At 32.6% G+C, this 23,212-nt stretch overlaps 1 protein-coding gene across 2 annotated transcripts; it reads right to left on the bottom strand.

Moving 5' to 3' along the window:
* Positions 1–1,339: 1,339 nt before the first annotated feature.
* LOC133297513 (uncharacterized) lies at positions 1,340–9,117 on the bottom strand. Of its 2 annotated transcripts, XM_061496678.1 has the most exons (9): positions 8,998–9,117; positions 7,705–7,972; positions 7,568–7,603; positions 6,941–7,445; positions 5,789–5,867; positions 4,085–4,370; positions 3,397–4,004; positions 2,833–3,319; positions 1,340–2,748 (listed from the first exon to the last, which is right to left on the bottom strand). In XM_061496678.1, the coding sequence occupies exons 2-9, from the start codon at positions 7,900–7,902 to the stop codon at positions 2,251–2,253; spliced, it is 2,697 nt and encodes an 898-aa protein (XP_061352662.1). In that variant the 5' UTR covers positions 7,903–7,972; positions 8,998–9,117; the 3' UTR covers positions 1,340–2,250. The 2 variants fall into 2 exon arrangements, with proteins under 2 accessions (XP_061352662.1, XP_061352663.1); XM_061496679.1 differs by lacking the exon at positions 8,998–9,117 and having other exon boundaries at positions 7,536–7,603; positions 7,705–7,738.
* Between the last annotated feature and the right edge of the window lie 14,095 nt (positions 9,118–23,212).

Raw genomic sequence — 23,212 nt, forward strand, 5'->3', positions numbered from 1 at the left:
CCAGTAATCCTTTTGAAATACTTGTACCAAACACACCCTAAAGGCACCTTACCTCGGCTATTTTCGATGTGGGGAATGGTTATCATTGGGGTCATTGACCCGAAGGCATTAAACGGGCATCGTTTCATTCTTGTTGCGATTAATTACTTTACAAAATGGGTTGAAGCTACTTCTTATACCAATGTCACAAGAAATGTAATCATCAAGTTTATCAAGAAATAATTAATATGTCAAATGACTTAATAAGTAAGATCATTAGTGATAATGCAACCAATCTGAATAACAAAATGAAAAAAGAACTGTGAAAGTTTTAAAATACAGCATCATAACTCTGAAAGGGTTTTTCCAATTATTGATTCATGGCCAAATAAAAAATAAACAATATTTTGGCCATGCCATAAATGATAAGAACTAGTTATAAAAAATTTACCCTTCTTCTCATATAGCATAGCACTGTATTATTTACAACATAATACCAAGCTGTCACAAAAGAAAAATACCTTGCTAAACATATTTGCCAGACACATAAGGCATAACTTCAAGGGGCCGTTTGGTACGCCTGAATTTTTTTAAATTTTTAATTTTCAGATATTTTCGTAAACTGAATGTTTTCATTATATTTTTGAAAATTAAGATTCTCAGATAAAAAGAAAATTTTCCTCTACCAAAACGCCTCCAAAAGTACAATCCTTCAACACCTGAATTTTGACAAGAGAAATTCAAAATTAAAGTCACCATTAGGATTTCAAATCTCATTCCTAATTCCACTAATTATTGTGTGTGGTGGTTCAACATTCCATAGCATAAGGCATACCCAAGCACTTGCCCAATTTTTCATAGAAGGAAACAACTACATCATTTATTCAATTTAACACATGTTCATTAGCACCGCCACTTCAGCCATAAATAACAACTTACCAAACTTCCAATTATGATATTCCAAGCTTAAAGTATCCACGGTAGCTACATAACGTATCTCCATATCAAAGGAACTGTTACCAAAAGTAGTTTATAAATCATTAACTTGGTCCAAAATAAACAGTGCCTAAAACACCAAACACCATTACATAAGAGGCCAGACACATACAAAGCTCACGACATGACAGAAGACAAATTACTCCACTAAAATTCCAGCATGTAACAAAACAAACATTAATTTAACAGTCATTCCATAAAAGAGACTCTTCAAAGCTTCACATCAACCATCAAGCATTTAAATCACAGGCCTTCTTTTCAGGCACCAATTTCTTCCTTTTCACCCGCACAGGGCAGCCTACATCGGGTGAGAAATGACTCCCAGTAAGTTTAAGAATCTTAAATAAAATCCCATCATGTTGTTCAACCTTCCTTGCACCAAAATCTTAAGTCAGAACACGAGTTCATAAAACTTGAGTCCATAAGAGGTAAGGAGGTCATACATAAAAGTAATATCATAAACAATCAATAATGCTCAATTCCTTATCCGTGAGGTTTCCATGAAGGACGCTCCAAAGTAAGATTTTCAAATTGAAGAGACATAAACTTACTCGTAAACTTGGTCAAGTGATGCTAAAATTTAGCAAGATTCCATAATATGAGGTGTCCCTCACTCAAGGCACGTGACATGGAAGTACAACATTTCTCATAACCCCTTATCCATAAAAAGTTCCCATTAGCCCTTACCAAGAATTTCGTGCCTCAATATTAAAGGCAACATACATCAGTCAATTGGTTGGACAACACATGTACAGATGAAAAATTCATCCAAAATTCATAGGGCATGGGAAAACTTCAAACAAACTTGGATTGGTGCTTTCCACCTCCTACATGTGTATATACAAACAACAGAAAACTAATTTGTTATGCCGTTTTACTATATCACAACGGAAAAGTCAGATCCAACGCACTCTGTCAAATAAAAACAGAGCATACATTTCAAATTTTCCAAAAAAATATATTAGTGGCATCCATGATACCCCCGACAGCGACGCATATCATGCTCATATGGCTACAGATTGCATTTATGTATGGCCCCCCTATCAGGGTTCCTCCGAATGCCATCATCGTCATCAAACTGTGAATCATCCTCCTCTCCATGATCCAGCATAGGGTCATTCAGGATCCGTTCAATATCCTCCCGCAAAATCTCCGATATATGACCACAATGTGGAGACTGCATGAAGCTAGTGGAAAATGTTGTAGGGTGGCCATATAAGGGTCTGCATAAATGGGCATGTACCCCTCTGCAAACTCATCTAAACCCTGAGTGGGCTATAAGGTAGTGTGTTGTGAACTACCTTCTCCATGATAAATGGGATATTGTGGTGGTGGATATGTGTGACCACTGGTGGACGGGCCTGCAAAATACGGGGGATATCCCGGCTGACTGCGTGAAGGGTCTGCACCAACATGTGCATATTGTGGGGGCCAAAAATACGGCTGAGATGGGCCTGAAGGATGCCCCGGTGCAAAAAACATCCCAGGGGGGCGCGCTGGAAGAACGGGCACACGTACAGGCATATCTGCAACTGCCGGACAAGTGTGGTGCAAAGGATGTCCCTCAATGCGAGCTCGTCGGGATCGACGGGGCTCGTGCGGTGGGTCTTGCGTTTGACGAATGGTAGGCGGAGGCACATCCTCTCCAGGCTCCGTGATCCTATATCCCTCATTGAGGGCAGCTAAAGCCCGCTTTGCCTCATGAAGGACCTGGCCCATCGTGAATACATTCGGAGATGATGCCATGTGGACGATTGTCTCCACTCGATCACCCTGTAGCAATATTTTTGTAAAATAAATTATTATTAACACAGCAATATAAAAAAACGTTATACTAAAACAAAATGTTAAACATACCACATGTCCCATCTGAGCCACTCTCTGTGTAAGCCATCGTCGAGTGATTGTCCTATACCATTGAATATACCTACTATTAACTGATAAGTGCCCGTCACCATCCATAGGCACAAGATTCTGCAGCACAAGGTTGTCCCTATCCTGCCACTGTGCAACATAAAAAGCATGTTTATCTCTCCAGTCCACATCGGGCTTCCCCGTAAGGGTAATAGTGGCTAGATTAGAGCAATCAATAGGACGATCGGGGATGGGCTGTTGGTAGCCAAACTGTCTCAGGACCCTGTCCGGCTGCTGATACACCACAATATGATAATAAATAAGTGGACAGACAGCCATCCATCTGTGAAATTGTTCATCAGTCGACGGATGTGCAGGAAAACCCAAATACGGCCTCCATATAATCTGGCACCTCTGCATAACATCAAGGTGATAGCGATATCTAGGCAACCTAGCGAATCGTTGCTGTCGGCGATCAAACACATTAAATCTGTAAAATGAACATGAGGAGTGTGAGTACTAATTACAGCGAAAAAGCATGATAAATGTAAAAAGTATAAGTAATACCTATGTCCATATATGGCCTCTGGGTGTACCACGTCGGGGAGAGGAGGAGAGATACTCGGGAATCGGGTCCACGCCCACAACTGCAGAAGCAATACACACCCACCCATATCAGAGTGTGATCTGTCTGTCAATCTAGACAACTCACGGTATATGTGCGCAAGTACAGCAGAACCCCAACTAAAAGTGCCTGTCCGCTGAAAATCATCCAAAAAGAGTAAAAATCTAGCGGGCACAAAGCTGGAGGCAGTGTCGACAAACAACATCCCACCTAAGATGCGCATAATCAAAGCACGCGTGTACATAATGCGGCCGAGCTCAGTCCCAGCATGCTTCTCATAGTCGCCATACTCTACGCGCAGAAATCCCAAGTTCAAACGACCTCCTTGGAATTCTCGACGGCTGTTTGGCACAAGTCCCAGACTCTGCAAAATCAGATGGCGAAAATCATGATGTCCAGCAACCCCGGAGACAGCTTCACCATCAGTGGGCAAACCCAACAGATGGTGTACATCCTCTAATGTGATCGTAACCTCTCCCTGCGGCATATGAAAGGTTTGTGTCTCAGGGCGCCAACGCTCTACAAGCGCGGAAACAAGCGCATGGTCAATCTGAAACAATAAAGCGTGTGATGTTATCAAATACTTACAATTAAACCATATAATTCTAAACAAACAATGTGTACACTAACCTCGTGGTTGCGCAACCGCGCAACGTCATAGAAACCAGCCTGCCTAAGATATGGATGGATCTGCTCTGGTATGTTCATATGATCGTGAGTGGCTGCGTGCCTGACATTAATCACGCGATCATCCGCGCCATTCCACACGTATGCGGATACATGTTTCTCCTGTAATGTAAGGAGTGAGTGATCCATGGGACCTGGGGTGATTAGGCAACATGGAGATTCTGGGAAGCCAGGAGGTGCAGGGTCATTATCTTCCCAGGGCGGTGAACCATTAGGGGAATCCATGAATCTATTTTAAAGAAGAATTAAAATATATTAATAATGCCATTTATAAATATTATTTTAAATAAAACATTTATATGTCAATTATCCCAGGGTTTAATCCTTACACCAACAGACATAAAAATGGACATTATCCTAAGGTTTCAAATTCCAAAATAAACAAACATTAAAATAAAATATATACATATATATATATATATATATATATATATATATATATATATATATATATATATATATATATATCCAGAAAACAGTCTCTTTACAATTATGCAAGGGTAAGGCTACGTACAAGGATTTCCTCCACCCCTCACTCGCTAGTCGGGTTTAACGGGGAGTGTTTTTTTTTTAAATTATATTAATAATAAATTTATCATTCAGTCATTACAAAATTATTATTTGCAACTTTCCTAGAGTTTAATCCCTACACTAATTCATATAACAAAAATACATATACCATTTATCCTAAACTTTCAAACTCTAAAATAAACAATATTAAAATACACTGTATTAAACAAAAATAATATAATTATTTTAATAATGCTACTTTTAATTATTATTTTAGATACAAAATTAATATATCAACTATTCTAGTGTTTATGACCTATATTAACTGATATAATAAAAATAAAACATGTCATCTATCCTAGGGTTTCATATACTAAGCTATACTAGTAATGAATAACCAAAAAGATATAAAAACTAACCTTGTAAGAGGAGAAAACCTTGACAGAGAGAGAATAATTTATAGAGAGAAAGCAAGCAAAATGGTAGAGAGATAGAGTGAAAAAGTGAAAATGAGAGGTGGGGGATGGGGGGAGGTGTGGTGGGGTATTTATAACAGTAAACTAGCCCCTGATAGCAGCGAGTATAGTCATCTGACCGTTGTGACTATACTCGCAGCAACTGACAACGAGTATTGTTGAGTGTGCCACGTGTCACATATGCATTCAAATTTCTGAACGTTGCAGACTGTATTTGTTGTAGGGTTTAGCGAGTTTTCCAGCTGATGCCACGTGTCAACTTTTGCATAAAAGATATGAGCAATTTGACCACCATACTTGCTGCGACTAGCAACAAGTTTAGTGGCCTCGGGCAACATGCCACATGGCACCAAACTCGCTGGCAGTTGTAGCGAGTTTGGAGAGGTGGCATTCTGGCAAATTTTCAAGCTGGGTGACATTCTGACAAAAAAATTTTAAAAAGGGACAATACGGTCAATGACCCAAATTATAGAATCGAATAAAAAAAACAAAGCTATCCCTGATAATTATGAAAAAGGAAAAAAATTTATGGAAAATTTCAACGCCCAGATGAAGCCAAGAGCCAAAGCAAACAAATTAAAAGCATACAATCCAGTTGATTGCATTCCCCTCATGAATATAAGAGAGAGAGGGAGGCGTATTCCATAAGCATAACACAAACCTGTTTCCAGCCTTATTTCCCTTTTGCTTCTTCTCGATCATCGGCGCAAGAATACTAGGCATTCTGTTGTTTGGCAATCCTAAAAGAAAAATAGCAACACAATAATTAAAAGAAAAATAAATGACACAAAAGTGACAGATGGAACCTATTTTTATAAATCTGAAATTGCAGAAAATATAAATGGAGCCAAGCTCCTTACAAGATAAAATGCAGAAAATAAACCCAGAAATCTCAACTCCCAGAGATTCCCAATTTTCCCGACTAACCAATTCTGAATTCATGCATACCCACACTACCATACTACCTACCTTTTATCCTATACTTTAGGAATATTCTAGAATAATTTCCATAACAAACTAACTAATTCCCTACTTTTAGCCTTTTAGGCCCATGGCCTATCAATGACATTTTCTTTGGTTTTAGACAAAGATAAGACCAATTCAGATGTCAGAACCCCGGCTCATTCTACATATGCAAGCGATGACCAACATAGAGAATCTTATGACAAACTTTCTAGAAACACATAAATCTGTAAAGACTTGCATATTGCATATGTTGACGCCACAGTGCCTCACTTCTATCAGTTTACAACTAACGTGATCCGATTATGCAAACACCATAAGAAAAATGCTGGAATTTTGAGGGGGAAAAGGAAACAATACTCAGGTTCGGTTTAACTAAAAAAATTTACAGCCAAACCAAAATTCGCACATTGACTTCATACTTCTTTTGAGGGACTGCCATTAAAGATTTTTCCTGTATTTTTGTAAGAAAATATTTCCATCTAATCCACAATACTAGCCAGCAAATACGGTACTTACTATTGAATTCTTTAAAAGTTGAACATGCTTGGAGTTGGACTGTAGTTTGCACACCCCAAACCTCAAGGTTTGGGGTTTGCAAACTGAGTTTCATCCACAAAAACATGTTTGGCAAAACCATGGCTGGATTGTGCTTGAACATGATTTTGGGTATCAATCAATGGTTTGAAAGGAAGTAAAAGAAAAAAAAAATTGCTTTTCCGATGGGTAAAACCATGATTTACAAACTATAATCCAAACAAGTCAGTTACAACTAAGATGTCATGCCACTAAAAACAAAAGGAAGACAAAAAGCATGAAACTTTTCATCGAGGAATAGTCCATTGAATACCAGGAGGAATCACTGTAATGGGACGGGGAACCTCATAATCAGGCAATTCATTAATAGGCTCGTCCTTGGGTATGATCTGCATATGAATACCAGGCACCATGTTGTTCGGCAACAGAAACTTTCTAGTTTCAATTGTTGGTTCTTTAGATGGTACTGATGGGGATGCTATTTCAGACATAAATCTTCTTTCGCTGCGGGTAACTTGCCCTGATGCAGGTTGCTTTCCCCTGTCAACAATACCATCTCGTGTCTGAATTGGGAGTGCTTCAATCCTTGCATTTCCATCGGATGACAATGTTTTCTTTTGAGGCTGCTGTCTAGAACAACTCTCGGGTAATGTGTTGTCTTCTAATTTTGGCTTTTTTAATGGAGGGGTAGCTGAGCTAGGGGCACTATTAGTCAGAGGATGCAAAGGCTGACTCTCTTGGCCTCTTAAATGCAACCTTTTCAAAGGTTGGGCTTCTTCAACATGCAACTGTTCTTCCTGGCCCTCCATCTCTTCTTCCTGGTTGTTTTGAAAGGCAGAAGTCATTTCAGCAGCTATAGACATTGAAAGGAAAGAAAGAAAGAAAGAAAGAAAGTAATGCTGATTAACTCAGCCAACAAAGAATTATGACTGTTATGTACATCAACTTTCTTGCTTTTCTTTTTCTGTTTTGGCACCTGTTACATTATATCAGACAATGAAGTAAGTATTCAGAAGAGACCAGACTTTGGGGGGGAAAGAAAAAGGAAAAGGATAGAGAATAAAGAGGGAAATACACCTCATTTTCATCGTCCTCAAATATAGCACCCTCAAATATAGCATCTGCCAGTGCTCTATAGTTCTCTTCCTCAATAAGTTCCCAATTTTTATCATACAACTTCAGGAGTTTCTTTAATACTGGTTTCACTTTCGATTCACCAATCCCAAGAGCTGACATTGCACCATAGGCCGCTACCACTTTTGCATTGGGTTCCATTTCTAATCAGCCAAACGTTACTTCCACTACAGGCTCCCAAGTGTAAAACGCCCCTAAATTTCAAAGATTTCTGCAATGGGAAATACAGTATATGATTTATGAGCAATTAAGCTACAAAACCTAAACATTCTTCTGGTAGTAGCTTAGCAATTAGCAGCAGGGGAGAACACAGAAATATCAGTCACCCAACTTCTGAATAACTGGAAAAACTAAGCACGTAAACCAAAATTCAAGCAACAATCAACAAAAGAAATTAAATGATAAAACAAAAAGCTTAGTATTTTGACATATAGATACAAGATCTTATTCCATCAATATCCTTTGTAAGAAAACATTTTTTGTAAGTAGTAGAATATAACCCTTCCTGGGCTTCTTTGTTTACAATAAACTATCCAAAGGCATCAATGAGTCAAAACTTCTCCATCATCATACACTTTCTAGACTAAAAATTCAAAGAGAAAAACAAACAACATTAGATACATAAATGTACAACTGAATAGTTAGGGTAACAATTGCTCATATCATCTGGCGCATTTAGAGAAAGCTAGGACAATGGAACAACAGGTGCTTTTGGCTCCTCATGCAATATGCGTTGAGTAATAGAGACAACGCTTAGAAATTTAAGAGCTATAACTATTAGACACACACTCGTTCCCTGAGTGAAATGAGTTAAAGAACCTACAAATACACACAAGTTTCTTAGAGTTAAGCTTTTAAAAAGGATCACAGAAACTGCATTTTTTACATGCGCCACCCACTATTATTAAGTAAGGAAACCGAAAACGTCAAGAAGAATAAGGAATGCAAAATTTGCACACAACACACATTGATCTTACCCGTCCAAAACCTGGAATCGACACCAAAAAAAAAACAAAAAAAACACACACACACACACGCAGAGACACGGACACAGACAACATATTCCACTGACTGGCGTTTGGTTCAGCAGAAATTTATTTTGTTCAACAATCTCGATTTTTAGAAATATGACGAAACATTCAATTTAAAATAATCTTCAAAAATTAAAAGTTTAAAAAAAAATTAGTTTTCCGATAATCCTACAAAATAACTTAAACAACGAAAAAAGAAAAAAACCTTGGACCATGGAAAAAGCAGAGGAAGAGTTCCTCAGAGTGAGAAAACAATGTAATGAGGAAGCTTCACCAATCACCAGCTAAACGAGTTTCAGGAGTGAGACCGACACGGAGAGAAATAAGAAAAAAAAAAACCATTGTAGTGAATAAAATAAAAGAAACAAAAAAGAAAAAGAAAAAAAGTTAAGAGTACATAGAGCAGAAGAAAAGTTTCTTACATTTTCGAGGCGAAAATAGGGCACAATAGTTCACTTCACTCTATAGCAGTATAGCTTTCAGTTTCCCCTTCTCTTTTTTTATTATTATTATTAGAGCAGGGGAAAGTATGTATTATTTTAAAGTATATAAAGTTAAGAATAGATTATTATACTTATTCTATTTTTTTTATTTTTTTTGTTTATCATTTTAAAAGATCATTAGATTAGAATTTTAATTAATATTTATTTTTCTCTCCTCTTTAGATCATTTATCTTTCTCTCTCCTCTTTAGATTCTGATTTAATGATCTTTTATAATGATAGGCAAAGGTATGAAAAAATAAATAATAGGTAGAATAACTTATCCTATAAAGTTATGTTATTTAAAGTGAAAGAAAAAGAGTGCATAAAAAAAATAAAAATATGAGTCTCACTTCTTTATGAGAGTGAAATGACACAAGTTGTGTCATTTTAAGAGCATATTTGGTGTGACGTATAAGACATGATAGTATAAGCTTATACTATACGTTATGACATTTTTAGTTGTTTGGTGTGACCATCGTATAGTATAAGCTTATACAGCATAATCCCTTAATACATCAAAACAATGTACAACTTAATCCGGCCTAAGGGTGAGGAATAAGGTCTGATAAGAGATTGATGCATGTATTAAGGGCATGTTTGGTGCATAGTATAGGATAAGGCCTGATAGTATAAGACCTGATAGTATAAGGCCTGATTGTATAAGACTTGATTGAATTTTAATACTATCCAGCGTTTGGCACGGTATTGTATAAAATAATTTATTGTATAAGATAATATCATCTAGTATTTGGTAATATATTGTATAATATTATATGATAAAAATAGATATTTTTAATAAAAATATCCTTTAATAAAAATTTATATAAATCTTCAAAAAATGTCCTATGATAGTAATTTTTATAAAAATTTATTGATGAGTGTGTCCAAAATATAAATTAATTTTTATAAAAATAAAAAGATTTAATATTTTAAAAATTAATTTTTATTTTAATAGATTAATATTAAAATAATATATTAATCTTTGAGAATTACATTGGTCAACGATGTTAATACATCAATCTCTTATCAGACCTTATTCCTCACCCTTAGGCCGGATTAAGTTATACATTGTTTTGATGTATTAAGGGATTATGCTGTATAAGCTTATACTATACGATGGTCACACCAAACAACTGAAAATGTCATAACGTATAGTATAAGCTTAGGGCATGTTTGGTGCATAGTATAGGATAAGGCCTGATAGTATAAGACCTGATAGTATAAGGCCTGATTGTATAAGACCTGATTGAATTTTAATACTATCCAGCGTTTGGCACGGTATTGTATAAAATAATATATTAATATCATCTAGTATTTGGTAATGCACTGTACAATACTATATATGATAAAAATAAAAAATTTTAATAAAAATATCTTTTAATAAAGAATTTATATAATTCTTCAAAAAATGTCATATGATATTGATTTTTATAAAAATTTATTGATCAGTGTGTCAAAAATATAAATTAATTTTTATAAAAATAAAAATATTCAATATTTTAAAAATTAATATATTGAAAAATTAATTTTTATTTTAATAGATTAAATTAAAATAATATATTAATTTTTGAGAATTACATTGGTCAACGATGTTAATACATCAATCTCTTATCAGGCCTTATCAGTCACCCTTAGACCGGATTAAGTTATACATCGTTTTGATGTATTAAGGGATTATGCTATATAAGCTTATACTATACGATGGTCACACCAAACAATAGAAAATGTCATAACGTATAGTATAAGCTTATACTATCATGCCTTATACGTCACACCAAACAGGCCCTAACATCGTTGACCGATGTAATTCTCAAAAATTAATATATTATTTTAATATTAATCTATTAAAATAAAAATTAATTTTTAAAATATTAAATCTTTTTATTTTTATAAAAATTAATTTATATTTTCGACACAATGGTCACTAGATTTTTATAAAAATTACTATCATAGGACATTTTTTGAAGATTTATATAAATTTTTATTAAAGAATATTTTTATTAAAAATATCTATTTTTATCATATAATATTATACAGTATATTACCAAATACTAGATGATATTATGTTATACAATAAATTATTTTATACGATACCGTGCCAAACACTGGATAGTATTAAAATTCAATCAGGTCTTATACAATCAGGCCTCATACTATCAGGTCTTATACTATCAGGCCTTATACTATCAGGCCTTATCATATACTATGCATCAAACATGCCCGAAAGGACAAACACTTTTTCTTGGGGGCGTTTGGTATGCGTCATTCTCCAAGATTTCTGGAAAACTGAATTTTTCTAAATTTTAAATTTTTGGATATTATGGTAAACTGAATGTAAAAATCATATTTTTGAAAATCGAGATTCTCGGATAAAAATTTTTTCTCCTCTACCAAACGCCTTAGACTAAAGCTACTTTTAGATATCTGACAAAGTTTACGATCTTCATTTTGTCTTTTATAAAATAGTATTTATATTAGTCTTTTTTAGGGACTAAATTGGATCTTTATTAAATTTATGAGAGATCATATTTTCAAAAAATTAGAATTGTAGAGAGACTAAAAGTTGACCTTTTTTTTGTAAGAGATGAAAATGAGAATCGGATTTTTTGTTAGAGATCCAAAATAGGCTTTATTCTTATTATTATCATTTTCACCTCTCTTGCCCTTTTTATATCCATTTTTTGTGATTTTTAAAAAAAAAAATAGTTACGAAGACCTTACGAAATGAGTTTTTTTTTTTTTTTTTTTTTTTCTGAAAATCTATTTTTTTCAAATAGATTTCAAACAAGCTCTAAAGTTTTTCAAGAAAAAAATAAAGGGAATCACGGGTAGGGGTGATAAATGAGCCAGGGGCATTTGACTCGGCTCGTGAAAGCTCAGGCTTACATGCCTAATATTGGTTGTTGGAACCAGGCTTGGACTTGTATAAAAGCTCGTTTAGTAAAAAAGCCTCAGGCTCCAATTCAAAAGCTCGACCTTGAAGCCTCTCAGATTGGCCTAGTATATTAATTTTTATTTTTATTTATATTTTTTATACCATTTATAATAGCCCTCTCTCACCTCTCAATCCATTTCACCCCTGTTTTATTAGTTAAACAGACTTTTTGATGATTTTGTTCTATATTATGTTGTTTCGATATACATTGAATTTATGAATATTTATTAAATTACTAGTGTTGTTGATTGTATATTTTGTTTGGATAAATTTTTATTGTCTTATTTTTTTCTAACAGAAAACCCTAATAACAAAATAAGTGAAAAATATGTATCAAAAAAAGAATAAGTGAAAAATAAATTTTATTGGCTGGAAATTCAAAACCCAATCTGATAGAAAGTTGGCGTTTACAAAATCTAAAGTCAAAGCCCATTTCTGACCTTAGGCCCACATCGGACCATCAGCCAGAGCTGCCCTTTGTAAGCCGTTGACGAACTTACCACGCCAGTGGGGAAAACCAGCAGCTTCTATTGAGGCATAGAAGGAAGGAATTTTGAGGTGCGTTTTAATAACTATATTTAAACCTTTTTTGTACTCTAACAAAGTTGTCATCTTCTTCCCTTGAACACACCATGGTGTTCTCCCTCCATCCAGTTAGATTTAGTTTAATTTAGATAAAATATCCTTTTTGGTAAATTTCAAAATAACCGCTTTAGTATCTAGCAAATAAAAAGGTCAATCGTGGTTCTTAAGAAATTCAAAATGGACACATCTAGTTGAAATCGTGGTCCCTCACAAATTCAAAAAAGACTCATATTAGTCTCTCAAAAAGACTAAAATGGGTCTATTTTGAATTTCTTAGGACCATGATAGTCTTTTTATTTATTAGGGATTAAAGCGGGTATCGTGAAATTTGTTGAGGACAAAAAAATGTATTTACTCTTTAATTTAAACTAATGTATTACCCGTGCTGATGCACAGGGAAAAAACCGGTTTGTTTGGCGTGGTGAGTCGACCCTCCGGGCCGAGCCCATTTTGTAACTTCCAACTATTAGCATTTTATATCAGTATGTAATGGATTTCTTTATTTATCTTATGGTCATTCCAAAATATATCGCTATATTAACTAGTCTTGTGGTCATTCAAAAGTTACAAAGTTTGACTCGGCTTCTTTCAGTATTTCTCAGAGATGGACTTTCATTTATTACACTCAGATTTACAAAATAATAATAAATAATTATTTTTTGCAAGAATTTGTGTCGTTAGTATCTGAAATTTTACAAATTTATATTTATAAAAATTAAAATCAGATTTAGGAATTTAATTATAAAAGAATAAGGATGATATTTTAATTTAATTATAAGAAGGTGTTGGCAAGCGGGTCGTGCAGGCCCTCCGGGACAAGCCCAGTTTTTAACCTTTAACTGTCAGAATTTTATGTAAATAATTATTTTTTTGCGGATTGGTGTCATTAGTATTTTGAATTTTACAAATTTGCATTTACAAAATTTGAAATCAAATTTATGAATTTAATTATAAAAGAAGATGTCTGAAATTTTAATTTCATTATAAAAATAAGTTGGTGGGCCGGCTCTCCGGACCGAGCCTAGTTTGCCACCTCTAACTATCAGCATGCAATAGATTTTTGTATTTATCCACAAAAAAAGGTCCTTATAGTTGCATTGAGATTTTTATATTTTATCTCAAAGATGGACTTTTATTTATTACACTCAGATTTACAAAATAATAATAAATAATTATTTTTTGCAAGGATTCGTATCATTAGTATTTAAAATTTTGTAAATATTGCAAAAATTAAAATAATATTTGGGAATTTAATTATAAAAGAAGAATAGTTGAATTTTAATTTAATTATACAAATGTGTTAGTGGGCTGGCCCTCTGGGCTGAACCCAATTTGTCACGTCTAACTATTAGCATGTAATATGTTTTTATATTTATCTAAAAAAAAAGCTCTTATAGTTGCGTCTCGGTTTTTATATTTTTTCTCAGAGATGAACTTTCATTTATTACAATCAGATTTATAAATTAATAACAAATAATTATTTTTTGCAAGAATTTGTGTCATTAGTATTTGAAATTTTACAAATTTGTATTTAGAAAAATTAAAATTAGATTTGTGAATTTAATTATAAAAGAAGAATAGTTGAATTTTAATTTAATTATAAAAATGTGTTGACAGGCGGGGCATGCAGGCCCTCCGTGCCAAGCCCAGTTTACATAATTTTATTTATTTTTTATAGAATGATAAATAGCATCTTTTATTTTTTATTTAAAATAAAAATTTAAATTCTTTTGTTTTCATTGTGCATATTTTTATATATTTATAACAAAAATATAATGAACAAATATGAGTTGATACAAAAAAATTATTATACTAAATCGAATATTTGGTGAATTGAATTGAATTGCATTTAATATAATCAAATATGTTAATATTTAAGTAAAATCAATTAGAATATATATACATATATATATATATATATATATATATATTACAAACACGGTCATTGTTAGGACCTGTTTGGAAATTTTTTGGTAATATAGACATAGTATATTACCCGTGCGACGCACGGGGAAAAAAGATCAAATTTTTTGTCGTCCGCCGTGGTTGGTTAATCGCACTGCAAACTGTCAGCAGTTTATATCAGATTTAGTAATTTAATTATAAAAGAAGAAGGATAAAATTTCAGTTGAATTATAAAAATATATTAGCGGGTCGGCCCTTCGGGCCGAACTTAGTTTTCCACCTCTAACTGTCAGCAGTTTATATAAATAATTTTTTTTTGTAAGGATTAGTGTCGTTAGTCTTTGGAAATTCATAAATTTGTATTTACAAAAATTGAAATCAGATTTAGTAATTTAATTATAAAAGAAGAATTACAAAATTTCAATTGAATTCTAAAAATATATTGGCGGGCCGGCCCTTCGGGCCGAGCCCAGTTCTTCATCTCTAACTGTCAATATTTTATATAAATTATTATTTTTTGCAAGTATTTGTCTTAATTACACTCTTGCAATAAAAAAATGAAAGTTTAATTTCTTTCTTATGTACTAAATTAAAATTTTCATTTTATAGTTCTTAAATTTTAATAATTTTTTTTACAGAATGACCGACGTCATTTTTTATTTAAATTTAAAATTCAAAACTTTTTATGTTAATTATACACTTTTTTAAATATAATTTTTTTCTATTTTAATTTATGATTTTTATATATTTTTTTAATTGGTTATACATGTATATTTAAAAATTTTATTTGAAATATTTTTTTAAAACGTACATGTATATTTTTTTAATTGGCTATAAATGTATATTTAAAATTTTATGTTAAAATTTTAATTTAGTTTTTGTACAGTATAAATTATATCATTTCTTATTTTTTCTTTTAAATTTGAAATTTTAAATAATTTTATCGATTATAAATGTATTTTTATAATTTTAAATATTTTATTGTTTAAACTATAATTTTATATTAAATTCAAATATTACATATATAGTTTTTTTTACTGCATAAATATTAAATGCTGAACTCTTTTTCCATATATCAAGTTCACATAATTTTTCATTTAATTTATTTCCAAATTTCGAATTTATTTTACAATATAAATAATTTTGTTATTTTACAATTTTTTAATGTTTTTGTTTTTTTTTATGCAGCATTAATAGGGCTAACAATTATCCATACAAAAAATAATGAGATATACAACAAAAGAAAAGTAGATCTTTTTACTCATAATATACAACAAAAGAAAAGTAGTGGAACATTAAATGAGTTGTTTGCCACAGAGAATTTTCTAAAAGTTTTCCCATCATTACAAAGTTAAAAATTCAAATTTAAACATAAATTCAACATTTAGAAGGGTTGAGTTATTATTAATTTGGAAATTCCAATGTAGTATGCAGTGGGACATTGAATGAGTTGTCTACCACAAAAAATTGTTAACATAATTTTTCATTTAATTTATTTCCAAATTTTGAATTTATTTTACAATATAAATAATTTTGTTATTTTACAATATTTTTTTTAAATGAGTTGTCTGCCACAATAAATGATTAACTTAATTTTCCATTGATTTTTTATTTCGATTTTTAAAAGAAATTATTATTTATTTAATTTTTTATTTCCAAATCCTTTCCCACCATTCCAATTAGAAATTTAAAATTGAAATCCAAAATTTGAAATCAATTCAGAATTCGAATTTCAAAAGAGTGAGCAATTCCAATGTAGAAAGCATTTAAAAGAGCTGAGTAATTCTAATGTACAAATCAGTGGGATATTGAATGAGTTCTCTGCCACCATAAATGATTAACTATATTTTCCATTGATTTTTTATTTCGATTTTTTAAAGAAATTATTATTTATTTAATTTTTTATTTCCAAATTCTTTCCCACCATTACAATTTGAAATTTAAAATTGAAATCAGAAATTTGAAATCAATTCAAAATTCGAATTTCAAATGATGGAGCAATTCCAATGTAGAAAGCTTTTAAAAGAGCTGAGTAATTCCAATGTACAAATCAGTGGGACATTGAATGAGTTGTCTGTCACCATAAATGATTAACTTAATTTTCCATTGATTTTTTATTTCGATTTTTAAAAGAAATTATTATTTATTTAATTTTTTATTTCCAAATTCTTTTCCACCTTTATAACAGAATAGAGAAGTAACTTGAGAAAAGTAAACAATCAGAAAGGATAAAGATTGATAGAAGCGGAAAGACAAATCAAAGAATTAAGAATCCAGGTTGATCACCAAATTTGCATGACAGACAATTACATTCGAAGCACTATGCTGCACGAAAACAGATTCAGAATTTAAACCATATGCCTCACGATTAAAGCCATAAAATTAAAAAAATACAGATCAACTCATTGAAGGAAAATTAAATAATCTTGAGCTGTTAACAGTTCTGATTTGTTGTATCAAGAAATAAACCTGAGCTGTTAGCTGTTCTGATTCGCTGTATCAAGAAAAGAAGAAATTTGACGAACATTTGGGTCGACCAGAGACTTAAGGAATGATATGATTATTTCATTTGCTGATACAAATTTTATAAAATACGCCTCTCCGTCACAGATTTTTTTTTTCCCGAATTGCAAAGATCATTTTGACAGTAGCATGGATCCTTCCACCCTACAAAAAAAGTGAAAGCCAAAATTCAAACAACGAAAACAAAAATCATAACAAGACACAGAAATTTAAAATCACAACAGAGACGAAATCACAACAGATTAGTAAAAAAAGAATCAAATGAGAGTTTAGTGGCATGTCATTATCTGTTTACTACTTAAGGGGGAGAGAAACCTTTATTCCCAATGTTGTTAAGATCGAGATCTTACCTAAGATCGTGAGGGGATAAAAAAATCGTAAATCTTAAAATCGACACGGATCGTAAGATCGTACCTGTGCATATAAAATATTAAAATTATATGAATAATAAAATAATTTATGATATAATCATATTATATTAAGCTCTTTTGTTTAAAGTAAAATATAATTTATCACATAATCCTTATTTGGAATAAATATACTATAAAATATAAAAACTAATCGAAGAAAGAATATAACCTTTTATTTTATCCCAAACACCTAATTTAGTAAGCAAGTTTATACTAGAAGATGAAGTAAAAGTAAAGAAAGAAGAAAGTAAAAGAATTTACGGGTCATAATATGTGGCTGTTAGATAATTTAAAAACTCCTAATGAGTGGATGGAGAGCAATCCTAAAGAAAGCCCATCGTAGCAGCTCAAAATCCAAAGGACATTTTTTTTCCTTATCTTCTCCAGCACTCACTCTCTCTCTCCCTTCAAAGTTCAAACAATTCTCTTAATATTTTTTTTAAAGATGTTCAAACAATTCTTTTCTTTGTTTTCATCTCTGTTTAATCGATTTTGTATCTCTTACTTCTCTCTTTCAAATTTCAAATTTGCTAGTAAGTGATTTTTCTCTGTGGATCTCTGACGACTGCCGGTGATGGTGGGCACCTTCATTTTCTCTCTGGTTGGAGGCTATTTGAGTTCAATCGCAAAAATGGTGAGATCTTACAATCCCATCGATTCCACATTCTTGCACGACGATCTCACTCAGTTGAAGAACAAAACGATCCTTCACACGATTTGACTCGCAGCAATGGAAAAAAACGTAGAATCGATCGATCCATCGATTTTACACGCGATTTTAATAACATTGTTTATTCCGTCTTAATTCGTTGCACAATGTCTCCCACTTCATATGGCAACGTCTAATGAATCGAAGGATCTGTTCAGTCGTGAACATAGACATTCCTTCCAGGTATTCTCCATTAACACCATTTTCTTTAAAAATTTGTCGGTAATTACCAAGATTTATAGTCTCCAGCCAAAAGCCAACATCCTGATAAAATAGACAAAAGATGAGCGAGAGCACTGTTGTTAGTTTATATTCTCAGTTACATTTGAAGATGCATCATATGTCTGTATAACAGCACCCAAAGAAGAAGGAAGGTTATATTCACCGAGATTAGATCCTCATCAAACAGCTCTTATGTAATATGTACAGTTCACATTACAGTCAATAACATAAATGAATTAAAAAGAAGAAGATTTAGAAGCATTTTAGAGCTTAATACATTATATCAGTCATTCATAACAGTGCATCCATTACATTGTAGAGTCTGGACCTATAAAATACACCTCTCCGTCACAGATTTTTTTTTGGACCTGCAAAGATCATTTGACAGTAGCATGGATCCTTCCACCCTACAAAAAAATGAAAGCCAAAATTGAAACAACGAAAACGAAAATCATAACAACCGACACAGAGACAAAAACATGCTACGACAACAGAGACGAAGTGATAATAGATTATAAAGAACAAAGGAAGAACAACCAGCACTACTCGTTCATCCAACAAAACCATATCAACATTGTCGTCAAAATCCTTACGTTGAAAATTAGGAACCTTCCAAGATCGAACCACCTTAACCTTAATCCTCCAGTCCTCCTTTGTAGGATTAAGATCCTTTATAAAATCATAGGTTGAAAACATTTCGTAGGAGAGAACGAATAAGGAAGAAAAGAAAGAACCAAATCCTCTAAAAGAAACAATCAGCAAAAATGGAATACCAGAGGGAAGAACAAAATTTCTATTCCCACGTTCCTTCTTATAGACCCAAGCAACAAAAGAAAAATAGTCAGAGATTAAATGAGAGCTGTCTGCCACCTAAATACCTTAAATTTTTTTCCCACCATTACAATTTGAATTTGAAAAATGAAATCAAAATATTTCAAATTTTAAATCGAAATCATATTTTGAATTTTAAAAGAGTTGATCATTCCAATGTAGAAATCATGATCAATTAATTACAAAAAAAGAAAAAAGAAAAAAGAAAAAAAGAAATCATGATCAGTTTGAATTTCAAATTTTAAAAGAGCCTCTCAATTCCAATGTAAAAATCATCATTAAATGAAACAGCTGAGTGGGACATTGAATGAGGACTGGGACAGTTGAAAATTGAATGAAATGTCTGCCACCACAACTCAATTGAATCAAAACTCAATTCAACTTTTTTTCGTATTTTAAAATGTTTAAAATATTTAATAATTCAAATTTGCCAAATGAGAAAAGTTTTTAAGTGGGTATAGTGTGAACAAAAATCTGAGATAAAAGGAGGAAGTGACACATGGTAAAACTTTCCAACAAATAGAATTCCTTTAGAATAATAGATGAGAAATTTTGTCTCTTTTTATTTAGGTTATTTTAGTCGTTGTGCATTGACGATTGTGGTGGGTGTTTCGGGAGGGGGTGGGGTGGGGTGGTTGAGCATTTTTTAAAAGTAATATCAATCTAATACGGTCAAAGTTGCTTATTGACTGTACCGGACAAGTCATATATGTCAATAATGCGACACCCAATACTAATGTGACAGTCAAAAGAAGTCCCGCGTATAATTAATGTGAGACAAGGCCTGTTGCCTGCATATAGTCGCGGAACTCACTAATACAGGAGGTGTCTCGTAGTAGGTGAATTATTTTGTTTTAAAAAGAGAGGGATGGAAAAAATTATTTATTCATGTTTGATAGGAAAAAAAAAAAAAGTAAAGTTGTAAATTTTTTTTTCCATCATATTTTTCCACATAAAATTGTCATGGAAAATTGCTATTGATGGAATGATTTTTTTTTTCATGCGATACGAAAATTATCATATAACATTTATAAAATGAACTCAATATTCTCATAAAAATTTTGATCTACCAAATACTTGTCAGTCACTTACCTGAATTTTTTTTCTATTATATTTCTGAAAATTATTTTTTTTTCTATAAAAAACTTATACTCTATCGAACTCATAAAATTTTGTGACAGTACATGCCTAAAATTCGAATTTTTTTAATATAGATCCGGTGCACAATCTTTTAGGTGTACTTTTTCCCAAAAAAAAAAAATCTTCCACTTAAATCTTTTCTCTTCTTTTTAAATTTTTCCTCCGTTTTTTTTTTTTCATTTTAGGATAAGGACTTTGAATTTCCGGTCCATATAAAACAAGCTCCTAAAATTCAAAGGATTACGCTTCTCCCACTCATCCTATTCAGTCAAAGGCTAGTCTACAACATGTGTCATGATGTGACAAAAAAATACGCCATATTTATAAATCATTATAGTAAGCATATCAAATGAGTCATCGGGATTAAAATTTGGAAAATGTTTTTCTCATATTGCATGAGATAATATATCTCATGCAACAAAAAAAAAATGAGTAGGATCTATTTTTTTCTTTTCTCTCTTCTCTTCTTAATGAGTCTCATCCATTTTTTTTTGTGTTGTATGAGTCAAATTATCTTATGTAACATGAAAAAAAATTCCCTTATAATTTCACGAGAATCATTATCCGTGAGTCCCCATCACCTATGTGCGGGACTTCTCTGTTGCCTCACTCCCTATTAGGTTTTTGGCATACGTTGGCATGGAGTTTTTATTTATTTATCATATTTGATATAAGTAAAAGTAAAAAAATTATAGGATACTTCTTTCTTCATCATTTCTATTTTTAATTATACATGGAAAAAAATAATTTTATCCCATCTATGGTATTATTTTTTCCCACTAACTCGAAAGCGTATTTTCACATTTTTTGTATTAAATATAAATTATATTATATATTAAAAGTATTATTTAATATCAAAACGTGTCCCAACGTGTCAAAAAATACCATTTTTTAAAATTAACGTGTCGGCATACCGTGTCATGTCCTACGTCAGTGTTCGTACATTATAGGATACATGACTACTACGCTAGTATTATTGGCGTGCAAGACTTATCTTGCACGGTCAACATGCGACTTTGATCGCATTATGTTAATATTATTTTTGAAAACACTTTAACAAGATAGTTTTTTTATTTAAAAAACGCTACATTAATTAGAAAACAACTACGAATTAATGGACCCGAGAATAAAATCAAGTCTTACATAACCGAACAACCTTTTGTTAGATAACTTCTCAATAAAATTCATTATTGAATTAAAAGTTTAAATAACTTAAATTAATGAATTTGATTTATGAAAATAGGAATCGTTGATGATGGAAATCAACCGTTAAAATATGATTGTAAGAGGTTATAAACGAAAATATATTATAAATTTAATTTTCCTCAAATTATATATATTAAACTTGTACTATAAAAAAAAAATACTCCCCATTAAACTCGACTAGCAAGTGTCGGATAGAAGAAATCTTTGTACACAACCTTGTCTTTACATAATTGGGAAGAGACTATTTTTTGGATTCGAACTCATAATCTTTCAGTTATGAATGGACACTTTTATCACTATTCCAATTCGTCCCCTTTTAAACTTATACTGTTGGGCTTTTTGATTTTTTTGCCCCTCATTAATTAATTAATAACCAATTTGCCCCTCATCCAGAATTATCCACCAACCTGTCCCTCTTTAGTCGACTACGTTGCATTTTTAGTCGATCAAATGGTCAAAAGTCAGAATTTGGATACCACGAAATGTAGTCGACTAATCGACTACATTTTTGGGATATTTAGTCGACTAAAGAACGATATTTAGTCGACTAAAGAACGATATTTAGTCGACTAAATGTCGACTGAAACCCTATATTTTCCATGTTCTCGGTCTCATTTCGATTTTTGTTGTTGTGTAAACCAAAATAGCTCCATGTTTTCATGTGTAATCCTTGCAATCCGATTGTATTTCATCCCACCGTCTCTAAAGCCCTAATATTGTGAAATCATTGTCATTGCACAATTCCAAACGCCTAAAATCCGAACCCAAACCCCCAATTTCAGAACCCTAGTCCCAATTTCGTGTGGAAGATGAGCACAAGTCCAAACATGTATGTAACAATGATCTACTATGATGGAAAGCATTATGAAGGCCCCAATGGTGTTCAATTTGAAGGAAAAACGAAAATGCTGAAAATCAAACGGGGCACTACATACAATGAGTTAAAGGGGAGAATTCAGCAAAAATTGGGTCTGCAAGGCAGCCAATGCGTTCAGCGGATGATGGCCAGGGTAGAGACTACAGTTTAAATCCTGAGGTATGGAAGATTATCACCTCATTCAATATCCTCTATACCAGATAGGCGTATGGAAGATGACCCTTATGTTTGGCCTTAAACATAAACCAACAGATATAGTGCCTCCAGTTCACCATCTGGGCATGTCGGATAGCCTACATAATGGGAATGTCATGTTCCAACACCCTGGAATGATTGAAAGATCGCGGAAACAGAACCTGGGTGAGGACATAGTGTAGTATACAGGACTCCACAGAAAGCAACCCCATCGTATAGTGCATGTGTTCCCCACAGACTCTTCTCTGCTCCTGCACGGCATCCTCTCGTACATATCCTGGAAGTACTACACCACTATCAGCGTCATACGCCACAGTCTGAGAAGAGTCAAAATCATAGCCGAGTATCTCCAACCATGCAGGTGCCGTCATGTTGATCTCTATCCACAGACCCTGGAC

The sequence above is a fragment of the Gastrolobium bilobum genome, unplaced genomic scaffold (assembly GCF_033153095.1).
Source record: "Gastrolobium bilobum isolate Gb01-03AN ecotype WA unplaced genomic scaffold, APGP_CSIRO_Gbil_v1 utg37107, whole genome shotgun sequence".
NCBI classification, from domain to species: Eukaryota; Viridiplantae; Streptophyta; class Magnoliopsida; order Fabales; family Fabaceae; genus Gastrolobium; species Gastrolobium bilobum.

What these genes read in the sequence shown, in the direction of transcription:
- LOC133297513 (XM_061496678.1), bottom strand. Translation starts at nt 7,902, where the DNA reads ATGGAACCCAATGCAAAAGTGGTAGCGGCCTATGGTGCAATGTCAGCT. An exon ending in GAGGCCATATATGGACATAG is followed by an intron (nt 3,320 to 3,396) that starts GTATTACTTATA and finishes TTCATTTTACAG; the next exon opens with ATTTAATGTGTTTGATCGCC. An exon ending in TGGCTCAGATGGGACATGTG is followed by an intron (nt 2,749 to 2,832) that starts GTATGTTTAACA and finishes ATATTGCTACAG; the next exon opens with GGTGATCGAGTGGAGACAAT.